At 39.4% G+C, this 22,500-nt stretch overlaps 1 protein-coding gene across 2 annotated transcripts in view; it reads left to right on the forward strand.

Moving 5' to 3' along the window:
- LOC134431440 (secretory carrier-associated membrane protein 1-like) overlaps nucleotides 1-22,463 on the forward strand; it is a 115,601-nt gene extending 93,138 nt beyond the window's left edge. For both annotated transcript variants that reach the window (XM_063179447.1, XM_063179448.1), the window contains 5 exons: nucleotides 409-537; nucleotides 7,988-8,147; nucleotides 13,220-13,321; nucleotides 15,796-15,913; nucleotides 22,305-22,463. In XM_063179447.1, coding sequence (XP_063035517.1) covers nucleotides 409-537; nucleotides 7,988-8,147; nucleotides 13,220-13,321; nucleotides 15,796-15,913; nucleotides 22,305-22,463 — 668 coding nt within the window. The remainder of the gene's footprint in view (nucleotides 1-408; nucleotides 538-7,987; nucleotides 8,148-13,219; nucleotides 13,322-15,795; nucleotides 15,914-22,304) is intronic.
- The last annotated feature ends 37 nt before the right edge of the window (nucleotides 22,464-22,500 follow it).

A 22,500-nucleotide genomic window follows, 5' to 3' on the forward strand; every position in this document is an offset into this window, starting at 1 on the left:
TTCTTCTTTATCAAAGGAATGTCTAAGTCGGGGGCAAATCAACCTTGTGGTCTTTTCTGTTTTTCTTTCTCTGTCTCCTTGCTGTCTCGGCATGCGAGCTTTTCCTTCAGCTTTGGCCTCACAGACTTTTCACCTTTCTTAGACACGTCACCTAATTCAGAATGGATCTTTACTCTGTCTCACTTTCCTTGATCTGTCTTGTACTTCGTTGTATTTTATTTCTGAAGTTTATTTTTAGTATTGTGTTAGGATTGCTAATAAAACTTTGCGGTTTTGGTAGCCCAAGTTATCTATACACTTGTGAAATTTATGTATAAAACAATTTGAACAAGTCCAAATGCATCTCTTTCTGGCATACAGAGATTAAACTGTATTATAAATCACCTTTTTTTTCTTTCTGATTTGCAGGTAGAAAAAATAACTGGCCACCTCTTCCTGATAATTTTCCAGTAGGTCCGTGTTTCTACCAGGACTTTTCTGTAGACATTCCCGTAGAATTCCAGAAGACAGTAAAGGTTATGTACTATTTGTGGATGTGTAAGTATTTCCATTTAAAGAAAAGGCAAAGTGCATATTTGAACTTGATGATATACACTTGCTACTCTTGCTTTTGCAATATCTGTAATGAGATTTTTTTTTAAAATTAAGAAGTCAAATGTTGAAATGAAATCTTTTTGTTAGCTTCAGTTTTAAATGTATTGGATTATTTCATAGAAATTTCCACAGGAAAAAAGGAAGAGGATTACCCAATGCAGATTAGCTATGGTATAGTGCAGTTTTTTGTTTTTATTATCCCTGTTTTTGTAAAATGAGCTTTGACCATTTATTAATCTAGAAATAATTTTATTGTTTTCAAAATCAGCTTATATATTAAAAAGTATAATTCACAATCAGTGTTAATAGACTGAGTTTAAGAAGTGTAATATCCATTTGCTTTATAATAACAGTTTTATATGGTTTAAAATCTTTTTAGTTTATAGTGGAGACAATATAATTTTAGTCTGTTTTAAAAAATAGTGTAAATTAAATTAGCTGAAAAATCAGTCCATATTACAACTGTCCTTTGTACACCAAAAATGCTCTACAGTCTTTGTAGGGTTCATTATGCTCTCATGCAGGTGCTATGTTTTGACTGGAGAAATGCTGAATAAACCAAATGTACAAATGCCATGACATTTGTCTCTTCTGCCTTGTCCAGTGTGATGAGCACCTAATAAATACTCTGAGACTGATGAAATTCCAAAGATTTAGGTGCTTTGATGACATTAACATATTTTTATGATAATTAAGGGGATGTAAATTTTAGAACTCTTCTGTATTTTTTTTCAAATCTGCATACTTTTGCCTGGTAATCTGGTAGTCTTATTACTGTGACTGAACCATGTCATTGAAAAACATAAAATGAGCAGTCAGCATTGAAACAAGTGAATTCCACTTCATAGTAATCACCAGCTTTTTATAGTCATTGTTGGATTATTAATCTTTAAACAACTGGATTCACTGTAGAAGGTGGGACTAATCACTCATAAATCTCACAGATATTTAAGTTTTATATGAAATCTAAGATCAAGTACTCCAAAATTCTAGGATAGTTACTAATTCTGGCCATTTGTCTGACTGAATTCTAAAAAGTGCCATATGTTTCAAACACGAGGTGAAATTGGGCAGCGAGAATTGGAATATTAATACTGTTTTTCTTTTTGCTACTTATGCCAATCAATAAAGGAAGCAGTGATATAGTATTTCAAAATGTATACGAGGTGTGCTCTTATACTAAGATGACAGATTTTCTTCCAGGTAGACTGAGATTTTTAACTGAGTCCTCTTGTTCTTTTCCTTCTTTACCTTTTGTGCTCGCTGACTTAGGGATTTCTCAGGAAGGAAAGATGGAAAAGGGCATAATAAAGAAAAAGAAAGACAAAATCCATTTCAGGATAAAAAAAATAAAAAGACTGAGTATAGAACTTTGTGCCTTAGGGCTGGATGTTGACTCAATCTTTATGATTTTTATTTCTATGGGATTTGGATCATATATCATTAGAGTGGCTTTGCTTCCTCACTGGAGGCACTCATTACCATAGCAAACCAACCTGCTTCTCCTTGTTGCTCTACCCCACATTTTATTTCCTCTTCCAGAACTTCCTAGATTTTGTAAGGTCTAGGGGTCAGTGAACATAATCACGTTTGGATAAATCTGCCTGATCAACACTTTGTAAAGTAGGTTAGTTTTCCTCTTCCTTTTTTAGCAGCCCTAAGAACACACCTTTTTATTGAATTTTCATTTTCTGGGTGTTGCTTTTGTTGGTAGTAATTGTTATATCTTTAGTCTTGGTCTGTATGCATCTGAGGAAACTTGCCTGCTTCAGATGTAAATGCTCTTTATCTCTGCTTCTATCCCTATTCTGTGAATTCATCCATCTTTTCTCTATTTGTATCTGAAATCAGAGTTTTCAGATTCCTTGATGTGGTTTTGTCTTTACACAATTATTTTTTTCCCAGGGGAGAGCTTTTCTTTTTTTAACTGACTGACTGCTCCCATGTTTTTATGAACTACAGCAAACAATTAACAATGGCTTCTGTCAGCTGCCAGTGGAGCTTTTCTATACTATCTTGTTTTTGCAACTATTGCTGTTCTAGTTACTTGCAGATAGAACAGCAGTTTGCCTGGCTCTGTACATCAAGCACTACTTTTTTGATCTTTTTTTGCTGTTACTACAGAAATGTCTCTTGACTGCTATCTGACACCAAATATTTTTTGGCTGAAAAGCCTGTTTTCCAGCTATTTTCTGTCTAAGGATACAATCAGTAGTACATATAACAGTCTGTTGATATTTGTTTTGCCTGTTCCTGAGAACCTCCAAAAGGATGGACACTTCATAAACTCCCCCCAAGCCTGTTCTAGTATGTTGTCATCTTTATCCTTAGAAAGTGTTTCCATTATATAATTTAATTTTTCCCTTCCTATGGTTTATATTTCCTGTTCTGTCCACTGTTGTTATAGAGATAGATTTATGCCCATTTGCCATCATCTTTTGTCAAAATTAGCATAGTTCTCTCAGCCTTTCTTTGTACATCATGTTTTCTAGAGATCTGTTTTTTGTTGCTCTCTTACAGATTTGACACTTGGTCTACTCCATATTATTATAGGATTTTTTACGTGTATCATCAAGAACTGGAGAATGTGGGCTATGTCAAATATTTTAGCTGAAGTCCTAATGTACCATGTAGAGTTAAAAAAAATACTTCCACATTTTTGGTAGTATGTTCTTGTGTTCTGTGCTGATCTAAGCTTGTTTCAGAATATATTTTTTTCTGATGAGAAATACTTGTGTCACTTGTAAGGTGTGTTTGCAAATGTCTTTCCCTCTCCACAAAGATCAGAACAGACAAGGAATAAAAGGTTAAACTACATTTGAAACCACTCTGATGTGCTTCAAGGCTGTGTGCAATCAGATTTCGCTAGCTTTATCCTCACTTGCCAGTTTCCATGTGTCTTCAAAGCCCTCCATTTTGCAGGTATCCCATTCCCCTTGAAGCAGTCCATTACAGGGTGATAGTCCAGCTGGTTCCTGGAAAGAAGCATTCTTTTGTTGTGTACCCAGTGAGGACTTTGGTTTCCCAGGAATATCATCAATAAAACATTACTGAAATGAAACTTATTACAAAAATCTATTTTCATACAGTCCCAAATGAGACTACAAAATAATCATCTTAATAATGTAGATGCCTAATAGCATAAGTGCAACTTGTGATCTTTATCTACAATTAACTTTCAAATGTTAATGGATTATAAAGTGTAATTAATTAAGACAGGAAATGTATATGTAAGTAGAGTTCTTCTATACAAGGAAGCTTACACTAAGAAAAATGTTCATAGAATCATGGAATCCTAGAATGATTTGAATTGAATGGGAGCTTAAAGATAATCTAGTTCTAACTCCCCTGCCATGGGCAGGGACACCTATTAGACCAGGTTGTCCAGACCTCCATCCACCTCTAGGGATGGGAAAGTCTACAATCTCTCTGGGCAAACTGTTCCAGTGTCTCACCACCCTCACAGCAAACAATTTCTTTCTAATATCTAATTTAAACCTACCCTCCTTCAGTTTAAAGCCATTCACCCTTGTCCTGTCATTACATGCCTTTGTGAAAAGTCCCTCTCCAGCCTCCTTCTAAGTCCCCTGTAGGTACTGGAAGGCTGCTCTAAGGTCTCCTTAAAGCCTTCTCTTTTCCAGGCTGAACAATCCCAATTCTCTCAGCCTTTCTTCAATAGAGGTGCTCCATCCCTCTCATTATCTTGGTGGCCCTCCTCTGGACTTGCTCCACCAGGCAAATGTCCTTCCTGTTTTGGTGGGTGTGGGAGACCCCTCTGGGGCCCCCTGCGTGAGAGACCCCTTAATAAATGTTCTATGCCAGGACTGAGAGATGAACTAGACTTTTTCAGTCTTCAGGTTGCTGTTTATTTTTCTCTTATCAGAAGTTCTGCGCTCTGTCTGCACCAGACTTAACACACACAGAGGAGACAGCCAAAAAGGTCACAAGATGCATAGTTTCAAGGTCTTTTAAAGCTGTTTCATCCAATTAACTCCTAAAATGTACTTTATTTCTACTTTTCTACCAATATCTAATTATTTGTCTGCTACATAGCACCTGCATTGTAGCTCTTTCTAACCAATCACTCTGTGCTACCAACACTTCTTCATGAAGGAGCCTATTTCACACTCTCTTAGATTCTGATTCATCCCAAAGTCTTGGAAGCCCTCTCCATGGACGAAGGTTAAAAGCAGTGTTTTCCTGGGAATCAGGACCTGTCAGGACAACCAGGGAAATATTCCCCATGCCCTGAGTTCCAACAGGGGGGCTCAGAGCTGGACACAGTACTCCAGGTGGGGCCTCACAAGAGTGGAGTAGACAGGCAGAATCGCCTCTCTGATCCCACTGCTCTGGATGCAGCCCAGGATACGATTGGCTTTCTGAGTTGCAAGTGCACATTGCGAGCTCATGTCCAGCCTCTCATCTACCAGCATTCACCTCCAAGTCCTTCTCAGCAGGGCTGCTCTCAACCTGTTCATTTCTCAGCCTGTATTGATACTGGGGGTTGCCCTGACCAGGGTGCAGCACCTTGTACTTGATCTTGTTGAACCTCATGAGATCCCCATGGGCCACTTGTTGAGCTTGTCCAGGTCCCTCTAGAGCAACTCATGAGTGACTTTTTTTATTGACCTCACCTGCTTCCACAGCTGAATTAGAATCAGGCTTTCTTAGATCATTTCAGTGAGTGCTGTATTGGTATAGCTGTGAAATTATTGTCATGTAGACATTGCATGATGCAGACTTCTGCTAAAGCCTTAGGCCATTTCAGCTCTCAGGTGGTCATTATCTCTAATAACTTGTATCACTGTTAAATTTGAAGAGAGAAGTAGATGGAAGGTATTTAAACCATTACCCTGAACATGAAAACACGTGTGTATTCATACAACCACAAAGCTTATCTAGGTGACTTGATGGCATTGGCTTGCAGCAGGTATAGAGAAGAGTGAATAGAGTGAAGGGAGACTTGTCAGTGAATTCCTGTCTTAGCCTGTAGCTTGCTAATACTCAATTTTTATGACTGAGATTCTCTGTGACAGTAGTGAAGTAGACCCCTATGTTGCCAGGGTTATTGTGCTAGTATCAGTAGTGGGTGAGATGTTTCTTCAACCCTCTTCTGCAGTGATGGTATTCTTTTAAAACTTGTCCTGTTTTTGTAACTGCAGTTACAAAAAAAAAGTAATAATTTTGGAAAGGTCAAACTCCTTCAGAATGGGGACTTTTCTATTAATCTTGGGCATCTCCCTATTTTCCAGTATTGACTAGAAAAAGTGAGAATACCCCTTTGTAAATTTTTTTCATATTCATCAAAAGAAGGTAGGAATTTGGATTTATATCCATTCTTGGGCTTTATGCAGCAGGCACATACAAATTCTGAAATTAGTTGCTTTCCTAACCTCTTGGAGCAGTGCCAAGTTGTAGATACATTAAATGTTCTTTGTTTAAAAATATGCAGTTTTCTGTTTCTGGTGACTTGTTGGTTATGGAGAGAGACGGGGAAGACTGATTCAGTGATCAGAATCCGATTTTATTGTGGGATACAAAAGCTTATATACTATTTCAGGGAGACTAGTAATGTGTACTACAATGATTAGGTTAAAATCACATACACAAACTTATGCATATTACAACATCTCTTGCTTGCAGAGTTTAATGAGATTTTCTTTTTCCAGTAAACCTGTCGGATTTAATCTTCTTGCAATCTAGATCTAATTTTCAAAGTTGCATTTGCTTTTGCCAAGGCATCCTGTTATCGCATCTCTTATGTTAACCAGGTCCAAAGTCCATCATCTGTCTTGTGTCTCCCAGCATTCCAACAGAAAATAGGTGGAGAGACAGAAGGAGAGTGACAGAGACAGAATAAGGAAAATATCACCTCCTGTAAATCCTAACAATGTTCCATTGATCCTCTCCAGCTGGTCTTCTTAGTGGTGAAGGTGGTGAAGGTCCCCCCAAAAAGCATAGAATCCCATGGGTTAATATATGCTCAGACTAGGTAGGAAAACCCAGGCACCTCGGGGGGAGGGGGGGGGGGGAATTTGCCATTGTCTCTTACTATGGACTCTGGGTTTGTTGCATCATGTGCAGTACTGTGGTGCAAGGCTTCAGGAATTACTCTAGGGGGCACTTCGGGGGGGATCTTTAATAGATCTGTGGGGTTGGGGGTTCCACAGCTCAGCCGGTTTGTGTAAGGGAGGACAGGTGCTCACTGCCTCTGACCAGAGGTTGCACCCGAAACCTCCTCCCCGCCACCTCATTTCAGGGTGGAGTCTGTGTAAACCTGGCTTCTGGGGGCTGTGGTCTCTCCCACCCCAAACTCAGCCAGGGAAGAATTTCTGCTATGTTTGGCTTTCATGTGGATGCATTCTTCTCCCTCAGGCTTTTTTGCTTTTCCCTAGACCTGAGGTGATTAAACAATAGTGTGTGCTCTTTATCTTATCTAGGCAGCTTAATTCACAGTCCAGAGTTCCTTCCTCAGGGAGGCTTCTGTGGTTGTAGCCTCTTTATACAGTTTTTGCTATAGTGAGCAACACTTCATAACAATGTTTAAGGCATGAACCATTTCAGTTCCTGACAGTGCCAGATAGCATGAAAGCAGTATCTGTAATGTTGCTTACTACTGTTGTATCTTTTTTGTTCCAAGAGGTAAATATATTTGAAATAACCTGTGAGGTTTTAATACCAATGCATTTTCTTTAGTAGAAATTCAGTAGTTAACCTGTAACTAGATCTGCCAATGCAAAAATGTCGGTATTAAGAGCTGAGAACCAAAAAAAGCAGATGTTTAGGACCAATATTATAAGAAATATTTGAGTATTCAACATGTATTAAGGGATCTAGAATAGGTTCTTGCAGATCTTGTTTTACTGAGAAGCATTTTTCCTTAGCTGACTTTTTTTTTTCTCTATTACATGTAAAACAAAGAGTTTCTCATTAAAAGGGGGGGAGGGTTGGAAAATTTTCCTTTTGTATTTAATATTAAGGCTGACAGTCCTGCACTCATTTAGTTGCCTGATTGTAAGAGAAAAAAAATAATTAGCATGTTAAAAAAGTACAAATATCCAGTAATTACTGTAGAAGTAGCAGTTATTGCAACTGTAGAAGCCTCTTTTTTCATCATTTTAGGTTTGAAAATATTTGATGACTGATTTTTTTCCTTGCTACATGCCTGATATTACTTGAATTTTATTGTTCACTACTTTTAGCTGTGAATATTTAGCCTTAAGCTTAAAAAACTATAAAAATCAGCATAATGCTGAGAGAGGATATTGATTTATTGTCAGCCTGCTTATGTTTTGTTTAAAAATGCACAGTTTAAGTATTACTTTAACAATTGTAATAATTTATTTTATGAACATAATTTAACTAAGATTTTTCTTTGCTTATGCTTCTACAGTCCATACAGTGACACTGTTTCTTAATATCTTTGGATGTTTGGCCTGGTTTTACATTGATGCTACACGAGGGGTTGATTTTGTATTGAGCATCCTCTGGTTCTTGCTTTTTACCCCTTGTTCTTTTGTCTGCTGGTACAGACCACTTTATGGAGCTTTCAGGTAAGAACTTCAGCTTGAATTAAGATCTTTAAAAGAAATACTTCACTTGTTGAAATGCATTAACATTCCAGAATTTGTTTATCATTAAGATAATCCTTCAATGTAATTTCATTAGAAACAAGTAGAACAATTACCATTAATTCAGTTGCTGTATCTGAAATGCTGATGGCAATAGTTAGGAATATTATAGAATATATTTTAAAATATTTAAAAACCATTAGCTCCTAAAAGCACAGAAGGCCCAGGAATGCAACTGAAATGTTTGTACATCAATTCACATAGTTTGAGAAACAAGCAAGGTTAACTGGAAGCATCAGCTCCCAGAGCTATGATATCACTGGTATTAGTGGGACTTGGTGGAATGAGTCTGCAGACTGGATTGCCGAAATTGAGAGCTACAGGCTGTTCAGGAGGAATAAGCAGAGCAGGCCAGATGAAGGAGTTGCATTGTATGTAAGGAAGAGGTTTGATTGTACAGACCTTAGTGTTAGGGATGATGTGGTTGAGAGCCTCTGGGTGAGAATGAGGAGGATGAAAAACAGATGTATTGGGTATCTATTACTGATCACCCAGCCAGGATGTAAGCCGTGATGACTTATTCTATAGGCAATTAGGAGAAATCTCTGGATTGGTAGCCCTTGTCCTTATGAGGAGATTTCAACTTCCCAGATATCAACTGGGAATACCATATTGCTGTGACAAGCAACCATGGGAAATTCCTGAAGTTCTTGAAAGAACTTTTTAACACAAGGCCTCAGGGAGCCCTCTAGGAAAGATGCCCTCCTAGACTTGTTTGTGAATACAGAAGGACTCATGGGAGATGTGATGATTGGTGATTGTCTTGGCAACATTGACCGTGAAATGGTTGAGTTTAAAATTTTCAATGTAGCAAGAAACCATGTCAGCAGAGTTCTAAGCTATTCAGGGAGCTACCTAGCAGAGTACCCTGATTTTGAAGGCTTATGAGTCCACGAGTGTTGGTCAGTTTTTGAGAAACACCTTTTAAAAGTGCAGGAGCAGGCAATTCCACTGCATCAAAAGCCAAGCAAGTGAGGCAGAAGAACATGAGCTCCTTGTGGAACTCAAGAGGAAAAAGAAATTGTATGATCTCTGGAAGAAAGGTTAGGCTTAGCAGCAAAATTACCCAGCCATGGTTCTCATATGCAGCAAGAGGACATGAAATGCCAAAGCTGAGCAAGAATTTACACTGGGAAGTGTTTTATCAGACAAGAAGGGCTTTTCAAAGTACGCCAATAGCAAGAGGAGGGCTAAAGAAAATATTGGACTGCTACTTGATGATGATGGTCACTTGAATAATAGGGATAAAGTAAAAGCAGAGGCATAAAATGTTTTTATTGTCTTATTCTTTAATAAGACTGAGTCAGAGGACTGTGAGTGTGGTAACAGTCACTTTCCATTTGTGGACACTGAAATTGTGAGGGACCAGCTGTATCAGTTGAATGTTCACAAGTCTGTGGGGCCTTAGAGGGTCTGTGGGGCTCTGATACAGGGTATTGAAGGAGCTAGCAGATGTTATGGCAGGATCCCTCTCAATAATCTATCAAAGATCTTTGGAGTCTGGGGCAATGCTATTCCAATTTACAGAAAAGGCATGAGAGAAGACCCAGGGAACTACAGATGTGTTGTTAGTCTAGTCTCAGTACCTGGAAAAATTATGGAGATTACACTGGGTGCTATTGAAAAGCATTTAGAAAACAATGCAATCATCAGGCACAATGTGGGTTCACAAAGAAAAAATCCTATTTAACTAATTTGATATCTTTCTATGATAAATGTCACTTGCTGTCACTCTTGCGCCGAGAATGACACAGGAACAGGTGAGAGGCAGTATTGTAGAAAGAGCAAAAGAAGGTTTTATTCAAGAGAACTGCACAGTTTATATAGAGTGATACAATACATTCTATTTGACTGGCTAGTTAACACCATCCTCATACACCATCCTTGAGAAGAACAGAAAGACGAAGTAGAAAAACACCACCTGCAGATTGTTTATACTAACAAGTTATCACATTCTTACAACTCCCTGAAAATTCTCACAAGCCGCTGTGAGAAACACTTGCCGTTTCTCTCTCTCTGTCCCATGGCATCCACAACTTGCCTAGTGGATGAAAAGAAGGCAGTGGATGTATTTTTTTCTCAATTTTAGGAAGGCCATTGATACTGTCCCTCACAGCATCCTTCTGGACAAGTTGTCCAACTGTGGGATGAGCAGGTTCATGGTGTGCTGGGTGAAGAACTGATGTAAGGGCCGCGCTCAAAGGTTTGTAGTGAATGGAGCTACATCTGCCTGGTGACTATTCACTAGTGGTATCCCTCAGGGTTCAATTTTAAAGCCAGTCAGTCCTGTTCAATATTTTTATCAATGATCTGGATGCAGGAGTTGAATGCACCATTATCAAGTTTGCTGATGATACCAAAATGAGAGGGGCTGTTGGCTCTCTTGAGGGACAATAGGCCTTGAAGAGGGATCTAGATAGGTTGGAGCATCGGGCAACCATCAGTGGCGTGAAATTTAACAAGTCCAAGTGCCAGATCCTGTACCTGGGATAGAGTAATGCTGGGCACAAGTATAGATTGGGAGAGGAGTGTGTGAAAAGCAGCCCTGCAGGAAGGGATCTGGGGGCTCTGGTCAGCAGCAGGCTCAGTATAAGTCAGCAGTGAACCCTGGCAGCCAAGAGAGCAAACTCCATCCTGGGGTCATCAAACACAGTAGAACCAGTTGGTCAAAAGAGGCAATGATCCTGCTGTATTCACTGCTGATGTGGCCTCACCTTGAGTACTGTGTGCAGTTGTGGGCCCCACAACTTAAGAAGGATGTGAAAGTCCTTGAATGTATTCAGAGAAGGGCAACCAAGCTGGTGAAAGGGCTGGAAGAAATGTCCTGTGTGGAGCAGCTGAGGACACTGGGTTTGCCTAGTTTGGAGAAAAAGAAGCTGAGGGGTGACCTCATGGCTCTCTACAGCTTCCTGGGGAGGGGAAGTGGAGAGGGAGGTGCTGAGCTCTTCTCCCTAAGATCCAGTGACAGGACGCATGGGAGTGGTTCAAAGCTGAGGCAGGGGAGGTTCAGAGCTGACAGTAGGAAGCATTTCTTTACTGGGAGGGTGGTCAGACACTGGAACAGGCTTCCTAGAGAGGTGGTCGATGCCCCAAGCCTGTCAGTGTTCAAGAGGCATTTGGACAATGCCCTTAATAACATGCTTTAACTTTTGGTCAGCCCTGAAGTGGTCAAGCAGTTGGACTGAATGATCATTGTAGGTCGCTTCCAACTGAAAATATCCTGTTTGATTCTATTTATAGCTTTTACCATTGACATAGTATTTGTAGGAAATATTTAATTTTGTATTGAGCTGATAACAGTTTTAAGGAAAATTTTCATTAAATCTGTATCCCTTCATGGGCAGGTTAATAGTTAATGATGTCTTTAATATTTGGCTTCCTGAATGAACTTCATAAAACCATAGACTTAAAAAATCTTATGTTGCTAAGTGACCTGTAGTGTCTGTAATTGAAGGAGGCTGATAGTCTTAAAAATTAGTAGATCAGGTATGTATTGATTAAATTCTAATATTTTCCTAGTTTTTAGCAGTCAGAATTTTGAAAACCTTGACAAGCTTGACAGGTGGTATCTTAGTCTTGAAAAATTGAATGGTTGGTTTGACTGCAAAATTGAACTCTTTTTTTTGGTGAAAATCAGCATGTAGGGATTCTAAATTCCCATACTCTCAGAGTATTTTTTTTATTTCCTTTTCAGATTGAAAAGAATCTGGATGTTCTCAGTTGAAATGCACTAATTTTTTTTTAGAGATAGACTGATAGCCATAAATTGCAGTTGAGCATTGAGCATAACTTTTAGACTAAATGAGATGTTTCTTTTTGCTAGCCAAGAAGATATTGCTGTACCTACACATCTTTGAGGAATCGTATAGTCTAACTTGCATTTATTTGTACACTAAATTCTTACATTCTTAAGGCTAAAAATGAGAAGAGTATTTTTAATTTTGGTCTAACTTTTGTTGATGACTGGTTACAATGTGGGTAGAAATTGAGATAAATTAAAAATACAGAGAGTTGCCAGTATTTTAAAATTATACTATTTCATTTTCATCATAAATATTGCATGTTCTCTCTTAGTAGTGTTCTTTTATATGAAATTATTATTCCTGATGTGGTGGAATTCAGTGTCATGTTATTTTTCAGGGTTTTAGATTTAGTAAATCCTTAGCATTTCTTAGTGACTATTTATTGTTTGGAAAAGGAAAACTACTACTTGCATATTTAATTTTCAATCATCTGTTCAGCTGAAATAGGGTGAACTTGTTGAATAAATAGAAAATAACAAATTCCCTTCTGCAGAATGACCTATTACTGGCAAATTCTTGTTCAGTGACTTAAGTGATCTTTAGTTCCTTTAGAAATTTGGTAGAAAGCATGTAATGTAGGTATTAGTTTTCATAGTAATACATTGAGGTCTTTGAGATTCTGCCTGCATGTTTATATTTGGGGATTTTTTACAAGCTATTTGTCAGGCTAACATTTTAGTAATTTAAACAGAAAACATATCTTGTATATTTTGTTTTTAAACAACAACTGCTTCAGTATTCTGATCCACATTGTGTTTCAGCGATTCCATATTAGTTTTTATTGCTTCTTACAAGTAAAATATTTTCTTCCCATCATGCCAGCACTGTGAACTTCAGTTTAAAAGTGGACTTCTGTTCTTTATGCATTGTAGCAGAAGTTGTATGTTTAGTCTGAGGCCCTGCTGTGTGCTGAACAGAACACTAAAGAATAGTATCTTGCTGTTATTCTCACCTCTGTGAGAAGTGCAAATGGCAAAAGTACTATATTAAAGAAGTAGCAACAGCTCATATATAAACACTCTACAAAACCACAGAATTACTGGAACTTCAAGTCACCATCAATAAAATATAAAAGCACTTTTTCTTTAGTTAATGCAGAAAACAAATGTAGATTGGTACTACAATATTTGTGAAAAGTAATACATTTCCTGGCTGCTTTAATTTCCCCCCCCCCCCCCCCCCCCCTTTCAGGAGTGACAGTTCATTCAGGTTCTTTGTGTTCTTCTTTGTATATATCTGTCAGTTTGCTGTACATGTACTTCAAGCTGCAGGATTTCAAAGATGGGGAAACTGGTGAGTATTCTGTTTTCTGTAGCATTGTATTGTCTGTAAGACAAACTCATATTTGATATAGCAGCTGCAAACCAGTCCATGGTTTTAAAAGAAATAATAATCTTGTGTTCACTGGAATTCTTACATTTAGCAGTCAAAAAAGCATTTTTGGAGTGCTCTTAGCTAGAAAAAGTATGTGAAACATATCCCAAGAGTATGAGATACTTCTGTTATTAGACTGGTCAAAATTCTGTCTTTCAGTGTAAGCCACAGTCGTGGTTTAACCCCAACCAGCCCTCAAGGCCCCCACAGCTGCTTGCTCACTCCCCCACCAGTGGGATCAGGAAGAGAATCAGAAGGGTAAAAGCTATAAAACTCCTGGGTTTAGATAAAGACAGTTTAACAGGCAAAACAAAAGCCACACACACAAGCAAAGCAAACCAAGGAATTAATGTACTGCCTCTCATACACCAGCAGGTATCCAGCCATCTCCCGGAGAGCAGGGCCCCATCACACATAATGGTTACTTGGGAAGACAAATGCCATCACTGCAAACTTCCTCCCCCTTCCTCCTTATTCCTCCCACTTCATATACTGAGCATGATATCACATGGTCTGGACTATCCCTTTGGTCAGTTGGAGTCATCTGCTCCAGCTGTGTCTCCTCCCACGCACCCCCAGCCTCCTCAACAGCTTGGCAGTATGAAAAGCAGCAAAGTCCTTGCCTCTGTGCAAGCCTTGCTCAGCAATAAGAAAAACATCCCTATATTATCAACACTGTGTTCAGCACAAATCCAAAACACAGTCCCATACCAGCCACTGGGAAGAAAATTAATTCTACCCCAGCCAAAACCAGCTCAGCCACTTCATATTGCTCTTTTATTTATTAGCTCTCCTCTTTTAGTGGTGTGTGGAGAACTTATTTGCTCTATATTTAGGATAAAGAAATAAGCAAAACTTAAAAAAATGTAAATAATTTAGGCTATAATAATTTACTGTTTGAATATTATTTTGTATAATTTGTTATTTCTAATGATATTAATATACTTACTAATAAAATTTATTGCTAGAATTGGAAGAATTAATCAACAATGTATTTCAGTGAATATAGTGCTATATCTTTGATATTATTTGAAAAGCTGCTTTGTCCAAGTCAGCTTTTTATTCAGTAATAGTTGATTTTCATTTTGATGCTTATAAATATATAAGCTTTTACTTGAACTTTTATGTAGATATAGCTTTGTTTATATAGATATAGCTTTATTTGAAGCTACAAGGTCTAATATCAGGATTTTACAAGGAAAAGCTATTGGGAATCACCCTTCTTGGGGAAAAAAAAAAAAAACAAAACAAAAGGACAAACTTGAATTAACAAAAAGCATGGTTGTAGTAGCCAGCTATAACTGGCAATAATGTAGCTGGGTAATGACATTTCTGTGTATCAGCAGTTTTCTGTTAACCTCCAAATGTACATAAGGCAAAAATAAACATCACTGCTTTAGAACTGGAGTAAAAGGAAAAATCCTGGTTTATTATTTTCACTCTCAAAGCCACTATTTGGCTTTTTCCTAGATAACTTGATTGACATGAACAAAGTGAAAAAGTGATTTTAGAAAACCAACTCTCCAAGTATGGCATGTGTACTTTTAAGGATACCTGGGGAAGTGGCATGAAAAATAGCCAGATCATCATCAAACGCTAATTGCAATTTTGATTTTGGAGTTCTGTGCTAGAGTCTAATTGAACATAGGGGACATCATAGCAATTTAAAACAAGTAGAAGAAAGTTTTAAGGTTGTTTCAGTTTACATAAATGTTTTGCTCTTTTTGGTGAAAGAATCTTTTCTATCTTAATGTGTTATTTTTATAAGGGCAACCTGCTCTTTTGTGACTTCAAGTTTATGTTGATGTTTCAAATTTGAAGAAAGGGGAAATATTTGAAGTAATATTGATGCAGCAATCTGCTCTCTTAATTAATCTGACACTACCTACTTAAAAAAATATATTAATCACAGTTGAGAAGGCATCACTGTGTGGTTACAGTAAAATTAATTTTCCCACATAAAAGCTCTGTGTGTGTGCGCCATATTTTTGGTTTTCTTTTGTAAAAAGTTAGAAGTTATCTTTTTAGGGATGTTTTCTCTTCCACAAAATCATGTAGTCTTAAATTATTCTCAAATTACAGTATGACAAAAAAAAACCCAAAAAGTGATGAGCAACTCTAATGTCTCAATTTCCTCACAGCTCTCCTGAAGGATAATCATCTTTGCTAAAATTTTTCTTATAGTTTCACTGCATGAATTGGGAAAAATGGCAACTAAGCTGTAAAAGCTTATAGAACAGAAATATGCTCATATATAATTTTCATGAGGTTTTCTTCAAAAATATTCAGTTGATCAGAACCAGGGTGTTATAAAGCTTCCCTTGATGTGGATAACTGTGGTTGAATGGTTCATGTGCTGTGCTAGTCAAGTTTGTATTTTCTTTTTCCTTCAGTGGGTGGATTTCATCTCTTACTAGCCTTAATAAAAGTATCCCTGTTGGCATTATGATGACAATCATAGCTGCACTTTTCACAGCATCTGCTGTTATTTCATTAATTATGTTTAAAAAGGTAAGTTACTTATTATTCCCCTCTTCTGTTTTCTATGTTCTGGAGTTTGCTTTCCTGCTTGAGAGGCAATCTCTCTCAAAGTAATGGGGATTAAATTATATTCCTGCACATGTGCTTGTGCCTTACCTTTTAACAACTGTGCTTCAGTCATATTTTTTTTGCTTATACTGTCATGGAGTTATGAAATGCTGTTGTTACAGTGCACTTATTTCTGCAAATTAAATGGGGAAGGATAGCTTTGAATAAGAGAAGCTGGGAGGTGAGCCCACAATTAAAGGGTAGGTGAATGCACTGGACACTAAGGTAGGACTTGTAGATGCAAGGTTGCAATTTCCAAATCTGTGGTGATTCATCAGGCTGAGTGAAGTATGATTCAAATGATTACTAAGTTTCAGCTCTTATAAAAATTATTCCTCATTAAAATCAATAGAAGTGTGAGATGCATAGCACCTTGGAAAATTATTTTTATTTCTCTGCTTGGATTATTTTAACATTTTGCTGTCAATTAATGATTGCATAGCATAAAACCTCAAAGATGCTGTTCTCCCTTGGTTTCTTTTTGTGAATTTCCATCTGGAAAGCCTAAGTTTAGATAATAATGTGCTAGTAAGCCTTTTATGTAATTTCAATTAAATGTAACTGATAATTCTGCTGCTGATATGCTGGTAATTCTAATAATTCAACTGCAGTTACAGTTCCACTTAAAGGTCTTCATGTACCCAAACTCTACTGGCCTATTTATAGTAAGGTAGAAACTTCCTTTCTCCTTATTTGTTTTTTTGCATAAATACTCAGGCATAGGAGAAAGAAACAAATGAAAAATATGTATGGTGAGCATTTTTTACACTCTTTCTACCACATGAATCTGAATTCTTTTCAAAAAACATGTATACTCATATATGATCTGGTGACATTTATAACAAAAAAAAAGTTACATGAATTTTCCTGCTATGCTTATAGAATCATAGAATTGTTAAAGTTGGAAAAGACCTCTAAGATCATCAAGTCCAACCATCAACCCAGCACCACCACCATGTTCACCACTAAACCATGTCTTCAAGTATCCACATGTTTTTTGAACACTTTCAGGGATAGTGACTCTACCACTTGCCTGGGCAGGCATTTCCATTAAGAAATTTTTCCTAATATCTAATCTAAACCTCTCCTGGCACAACTTGATGTCATTTCCTCTTGTCCTATCCCTTGTTACTTGAGAGAAGAGATCAACTCCCACCCTGCTACAGCCTCCTTTCAGGTAGCTGTAGAAAGCAATAAGATCTCCCCATAGCCTCCTTTTCTCCAGGCCAAACACCCCCAGCCCCCTCATCTGCTCCTCATAAGACTTGTGATCCAGCCCCTTCTCCAGCTACATTACTCTTCTGCGGACACACTCCAGCACCTCAATGTCTTTTTTGTAGTGAGGGGCCCAAACCTGAACACAGGATTCAAGGTATGGCCTCACCAGTGCCGAGTATAGGGGGATGATTGCTTCCCTGGTCCTGCTTCCCGCACTATTTCTGATACAAGCCAGGATGCCATTGGCCTTCTTGGCCACCTGGGCACACACTAGCTCACATTCAGCTGGCTACCAATCAGCAGCCCCAGGGCCTTTTCTGCTGGGCAGCTTTCCAGCCACTCTTCCCCAAGCCTGTAGTGCTGCGAGGGGTTGTTGTGGACCCAAGTACAGGTTCTAATGCCTGGCCTTGTTGAATCTCATATATTTGGCCTCAGCCTGTCAATCCAGCCTATCCAGATCCCTCTGTAGACCCTTCCTATCCTCCAGCAGATCAACACTCCCACCCAACTTTGTGTTTTCTGCAAACTTGCTTCAGGTGCACTCGATCGCCTCATCCAGATCATCAATAAAGATATTAAACAGGACTGGTCCCAATACTGAGCCCCAGGGAACACCACTCATGACCAGCCACCAGCTGAATGTAACTCCATTTACCACTGTTGTAGTCTTGTTGTTGTATTTCTAAAGTCCCATATTGTCATAATCATATTTCTAAAGTCTCATACCTTCTTGGTGATACTTCTTGGGGGCAGTTCTTCACAGCTCTGACTTCTTCTCCTGCTTGTTATCAGCTCAGCTCAACTGGCCAAGCCCAGCCCCTTTTATCCTAGTTATCTTCACTAGCTACAGCTGCAGTCCAATTAAGGACATTGCAGCTGCAGCCCATCAAAACAACCAGGGCTTATCAGGGCAAGGCCTATATACAGATATTCAATATACAATACAGATATTTTACTAAGACTCCTACTATATACCACCACTCTGGGCCTGGCCATCCAGCCAGTTTTTTACTCAGTGAAGAGTGCATCCCATCCGCACTTTGGGAAATCAGTTTCTCCAGGAGACTGCTGTGAGAAACAGTGTCAAAGGCTTTACTGAAGTCTAGGTAGATGACATTCACAGGCTTTCCGTCATTCACTAAGTGGGTCACCTTGTCGTAGAAGGAGGTCAGGTTCTGAAAGCAGGACCCGCCTTTCCTAAACCCATGCTGGCTGGGCCTGATCCCCTGGCTGTCTTGCACTTGTTGCATGATGACACTCAGGATGATCTGCTCCATGACCTTCCCTGGCATCAAGGTCAGGCTGACAGGCCTGTAACTCACTGGGTCCTCCTTCTGACCCTTCTTTTAGATGGGCATCACATTTGCTCACTTCCAGTCATCTGTGATCTCCACAGTTGATCAGGAATGCTGGTAAATTATTGAAAAGGACTTAGTGAGTTCTTCCACCAGCTTTCTCAGTACCTTTGGGTGGATCCCATCAGGTCCTATTGGCTTGTGCAGGTCTAAGTGGCATAGCAGGTTACTGACCATTCCCTCCTGGTTAACGGGGGTTTCATTTTGCACCCTGTCTGTTTTTCAGCTCAGGGGGCTAGATACCCTGAGGACAACTGGTCTTGTTGTTGGAGACCGAGGCAAAGAAGACATTACATACCTCAAACCTTTCCTCATCCTTTGTTACTGTTTCTCATCATATCCAACAAAGGATGGAGATTCTCCTTAGCCCTTCTTTTGTTGCTGGTGTATTGTATTTGTAGAAACACTTTTTGTTGCCTATAGTAGTATAGTAGGAGTCCCTGTAAAATCTATGTACTGTATAAGTGGCCTTGCCCCAGTCCTAGTTATTCTAAATAGGCTACAGCTGTGATACCCTTAATTGAGTGGCAGCTGTGGCCAATGAAGGCAACTAGGATAAAAGGGTGGGGGGGGGTTGAGGACCCTGTGGGGGGAAAAAAAGTCTTGGGGAAGTCACAAGGAACTGTGCTGCTAAGAAGAGCTGCATGGTAGAAAACCAGCTAGAAGGTATGGGCTTGAGAAATAATATAACAACAGTATGGTTGCAACAATTGTCTTTTACAGCAGCAGCCATATTAAGTTCTAGCTGGGCTTTGGACCTTCTAATTTTCACAACATCTTTATAGGCCTCCCAAGCTGCCTGCCCCTTTTTCCAGAGATGGTAAGCTCTCTTTTTGTCCTGATTTCCAGCCAAAGCTCTTTGTTCAGACTGGCCAGTCTTCTTCCCTGACAGCTTATCTTTTGGCACATGGGGACAACCTGTTCCTGCACCTTTAATTTTTCCTCCCTAAAGCACATTAAATCTTCCTGGACTTCTTTGCCTTTCCGGACTGCCTCCCAAGGGACTCTCTCAACCAGTCTCCCAAACAGGCCAAAGTCTGCCCTCTGGAAGTCCAAGGTGGCAGTTTTCCTGCCCCCCCCCCCATCCTTACTTCTCTGAGAACTGAAAATTCTGTCATTTTGTGATTGCTGTGCCCAAGATGGTCTCCAACCATCACATCACCAACACGTCTTTCTCTGTTCAAAAACAGCACATCCAGCAGGGCTTCTTCCCTTTTTGGCTCCCTTACCAGCTGTGTCAGGAGGTTCTCTTCCACACACTTCAGGAACCTCCTGGACTGTTTCCTCTTTACTGCATTGTATTTCCAGCAGACATGTGGTAAGTTTAAGTCCCCCATGAGAACAAGGGCTAATGATTGTGAAACTTCTCCCAGCTGCTTGTAGAATATTTCATCTGCATCTTCATTCTGGTTGGGTGGTCTATAACAAACTCCCACCAGGATATCTGCCTTGTTGTCCTTCCCCCTAATTCTTGTCCATAAACACTCAACCCTATCATCACTACCATTAAATTCTAGACAATCAAAACACTCCTTAATATACAGGGCTACCACACCTTCCTTGCCTGTTGCTTCTGAAGTGTCTATAGCCATTCATTGCAACACTCCAGCTGTGAGAGTCATCCCATTGTGTCTGTGATGGCAACTATATTATAGTTTTTCTGCTGCACAATGGCTTCTAGTTCCTCCTGTTTGTTGCCTGTTCTGTATGCATTGGTGTAGATGCACTTCAGTTGTGCTAATCACCCTGATGCCTTTTTTGTATGGAGGTGCCCTAATTCCTGCATGACTATTCACAGGTGCTTCTGGGATTTCTAACATCAATAATCCCTGCATACTTGCTGCCATATGGATCTTCATCCCCTGCCTCCACTGATATGGCAGACTGAAGGACCTTGCTAGCTCACTGTCCCCTCAAGCAGTGGTGTGTCACCCCCAGGCTTATCTCTCTCCAGTCTGGCTTTATCCCTGTCCTTCTTCAAATCTAGTTTAAAGCTCTCAAGTAGCCCTGCTCACTGCTGAGACAAGATTCTTTTTCCCCTTTGACACAGGTAGGCCCCATCTGTTCTCAGCAGGCTCAGGGTAACGTAAACCAACCCATGATCAAAACCCACAAAATTCTGCTGGTAACACCAGTCTCAAAGCCAGATATTCATCTGCATGATCTTCCTGTTTCTTGCCTCATCGTTCCCTGCAACTGGCAGGACAGAAGAGAACACAACTTGTGCTCCAGATCTCTCAACCAGTCATCTCAAGGCCCTCAGGTCCCCCTTGATTGTCCACAGACTTCTTGTTGGACTTCATTGCTGACCACCTGGAAAGCCAATAGTGGGCCATACCAAGTTGGGAAATTTCTTAGTCATGCCCCTTACCTATGGGTTGGGTCCAGTTGGCATATCCATCCCTCTGTTCTTCTCAGAAGGGATTCACCAATGACAACTACCCTTTATTTCTTAACTGAGGTGGTTGTGATGCAGGGGGTAGGCTACTCTGCCTTAGGTGAACCCTTCAACCTGGAAGAACCTTCATTCACATTTTCATTTCCCTGGTCCTCAAGTTGCAGCGGGACCGAACATGCCACTAGCATGTCTTGACCCTACCTCCTCTTGGAATTTCTATCTGAACACTGCTGGAACCCAGGTGTTGGTAGCTATGTTTGTTCTTTTCTATATCTTTTCTGTCTCTCTTCTAATTCCTTCTCAGAATTTTTGAGTAACTTAAAATCAAATGGGCTTGGAGTTTGCTAAGTTGAATGGGCAAAGGTAATGCTTTGGGAAGTGTTTCATATTGATTGAATGCTGCTCTAAACCTTTTGCCAAAGTTCTTTGATTTTCTACAGTTGCCAGTAGGTTGGTTTTTTTTTTTTTTTTGACCTCTTGAGAACATCTTGTTAGTATTTCTCCCATGCCTCTAACTCAGAGTACATGAATGACCACAAGCCCTTTTAAAAGTCTCGTTGAGCAAGGTTTTTTGGGCCTTATATCCCCACAATTTTTATACTGGGTGTATGTTCCATGGTATGGAATATCCCTTTGACCAGTTCAGGTCACCTGTCCTGGCTATGCTCCCTCCGAGCTTCTTGTGCATCTCCTCCCTGGCAGAGCATGAGACATTGAAGACATTGAAAAGTGCTTGACTCAGGGCAAGCACTGCTCAGTGACAACCAAAACACTAGTGTATTATCTACATTATTCTCATACTGAATCCTAAACACAACACTGTAGCAGCTACTGAGAAGAAAACTAACTCTCCCAGCAGAAACCAGGACAAATGTTCAGTCATAACTTAATAGGCACTTGCAACCATGTCAACCAGTAAAATTAAGATTGTATTATGTAAAAAAGTTCACTGAAATGTTATTGACACAGTAGATTCAAAAATATTTTTTTCTTTTTGTTTCTTGCTGTTACTTTTAACAAGCACCCTTAGCATATGTTATGCAAAGGATACAGTCTATTTGTGTATTTAAATGTGTTGTTTCAGGCAGTAGATAGCACACATGTAAACTTGGAAAAGGTACAGGCATCCTACGGTCAAACTGCACGCACAGCAGGGCAATCAGAAGTTGTAGAATTTGTGGGGGGGAAAAATTCTGTTTATTCATTTTCCGATTATCCCAAACATATGAACAAACCAGATTTTTCTACCACACGGCTCTACTTCATGTTTGAGACTTTGCTATTACTCTACCAAGAAATTGAAGCTTCAGCATGCTTTTTTACTACTTTTCCACCTCCCTAGGTGCATGGTCTCTACCACATTACTGGCGCTAGTTTTGAGAAAGCGCAGCAGGAGTTTGCAACAGGAGTGATGTCCAACAAAACTGTACAAACTGCTGCAGCCAACGCTGCATCAACAGCAGCAACCAGTGCAGCTCAGAATGTGTTCAAGGGTAACTGAATGTAGAGAAATATAAAAAATCATGACAGTTCTCTTC

The sequence above is a fragment of the Melospiza melodia genome, chromosome W (genome assembly GCF_035770615.1).
Source record: "Melospiza melodia melodia isolate bMelMel2 chromosome W, bMelMel2.pri, whole genome shotgun sequence".
NCBI classification, from domain to species: Eukaryota; Metazoa; Chordata; class Aves; order Passeriformes; family Passerellidae; genus Melospiza; species Melospiza melodia.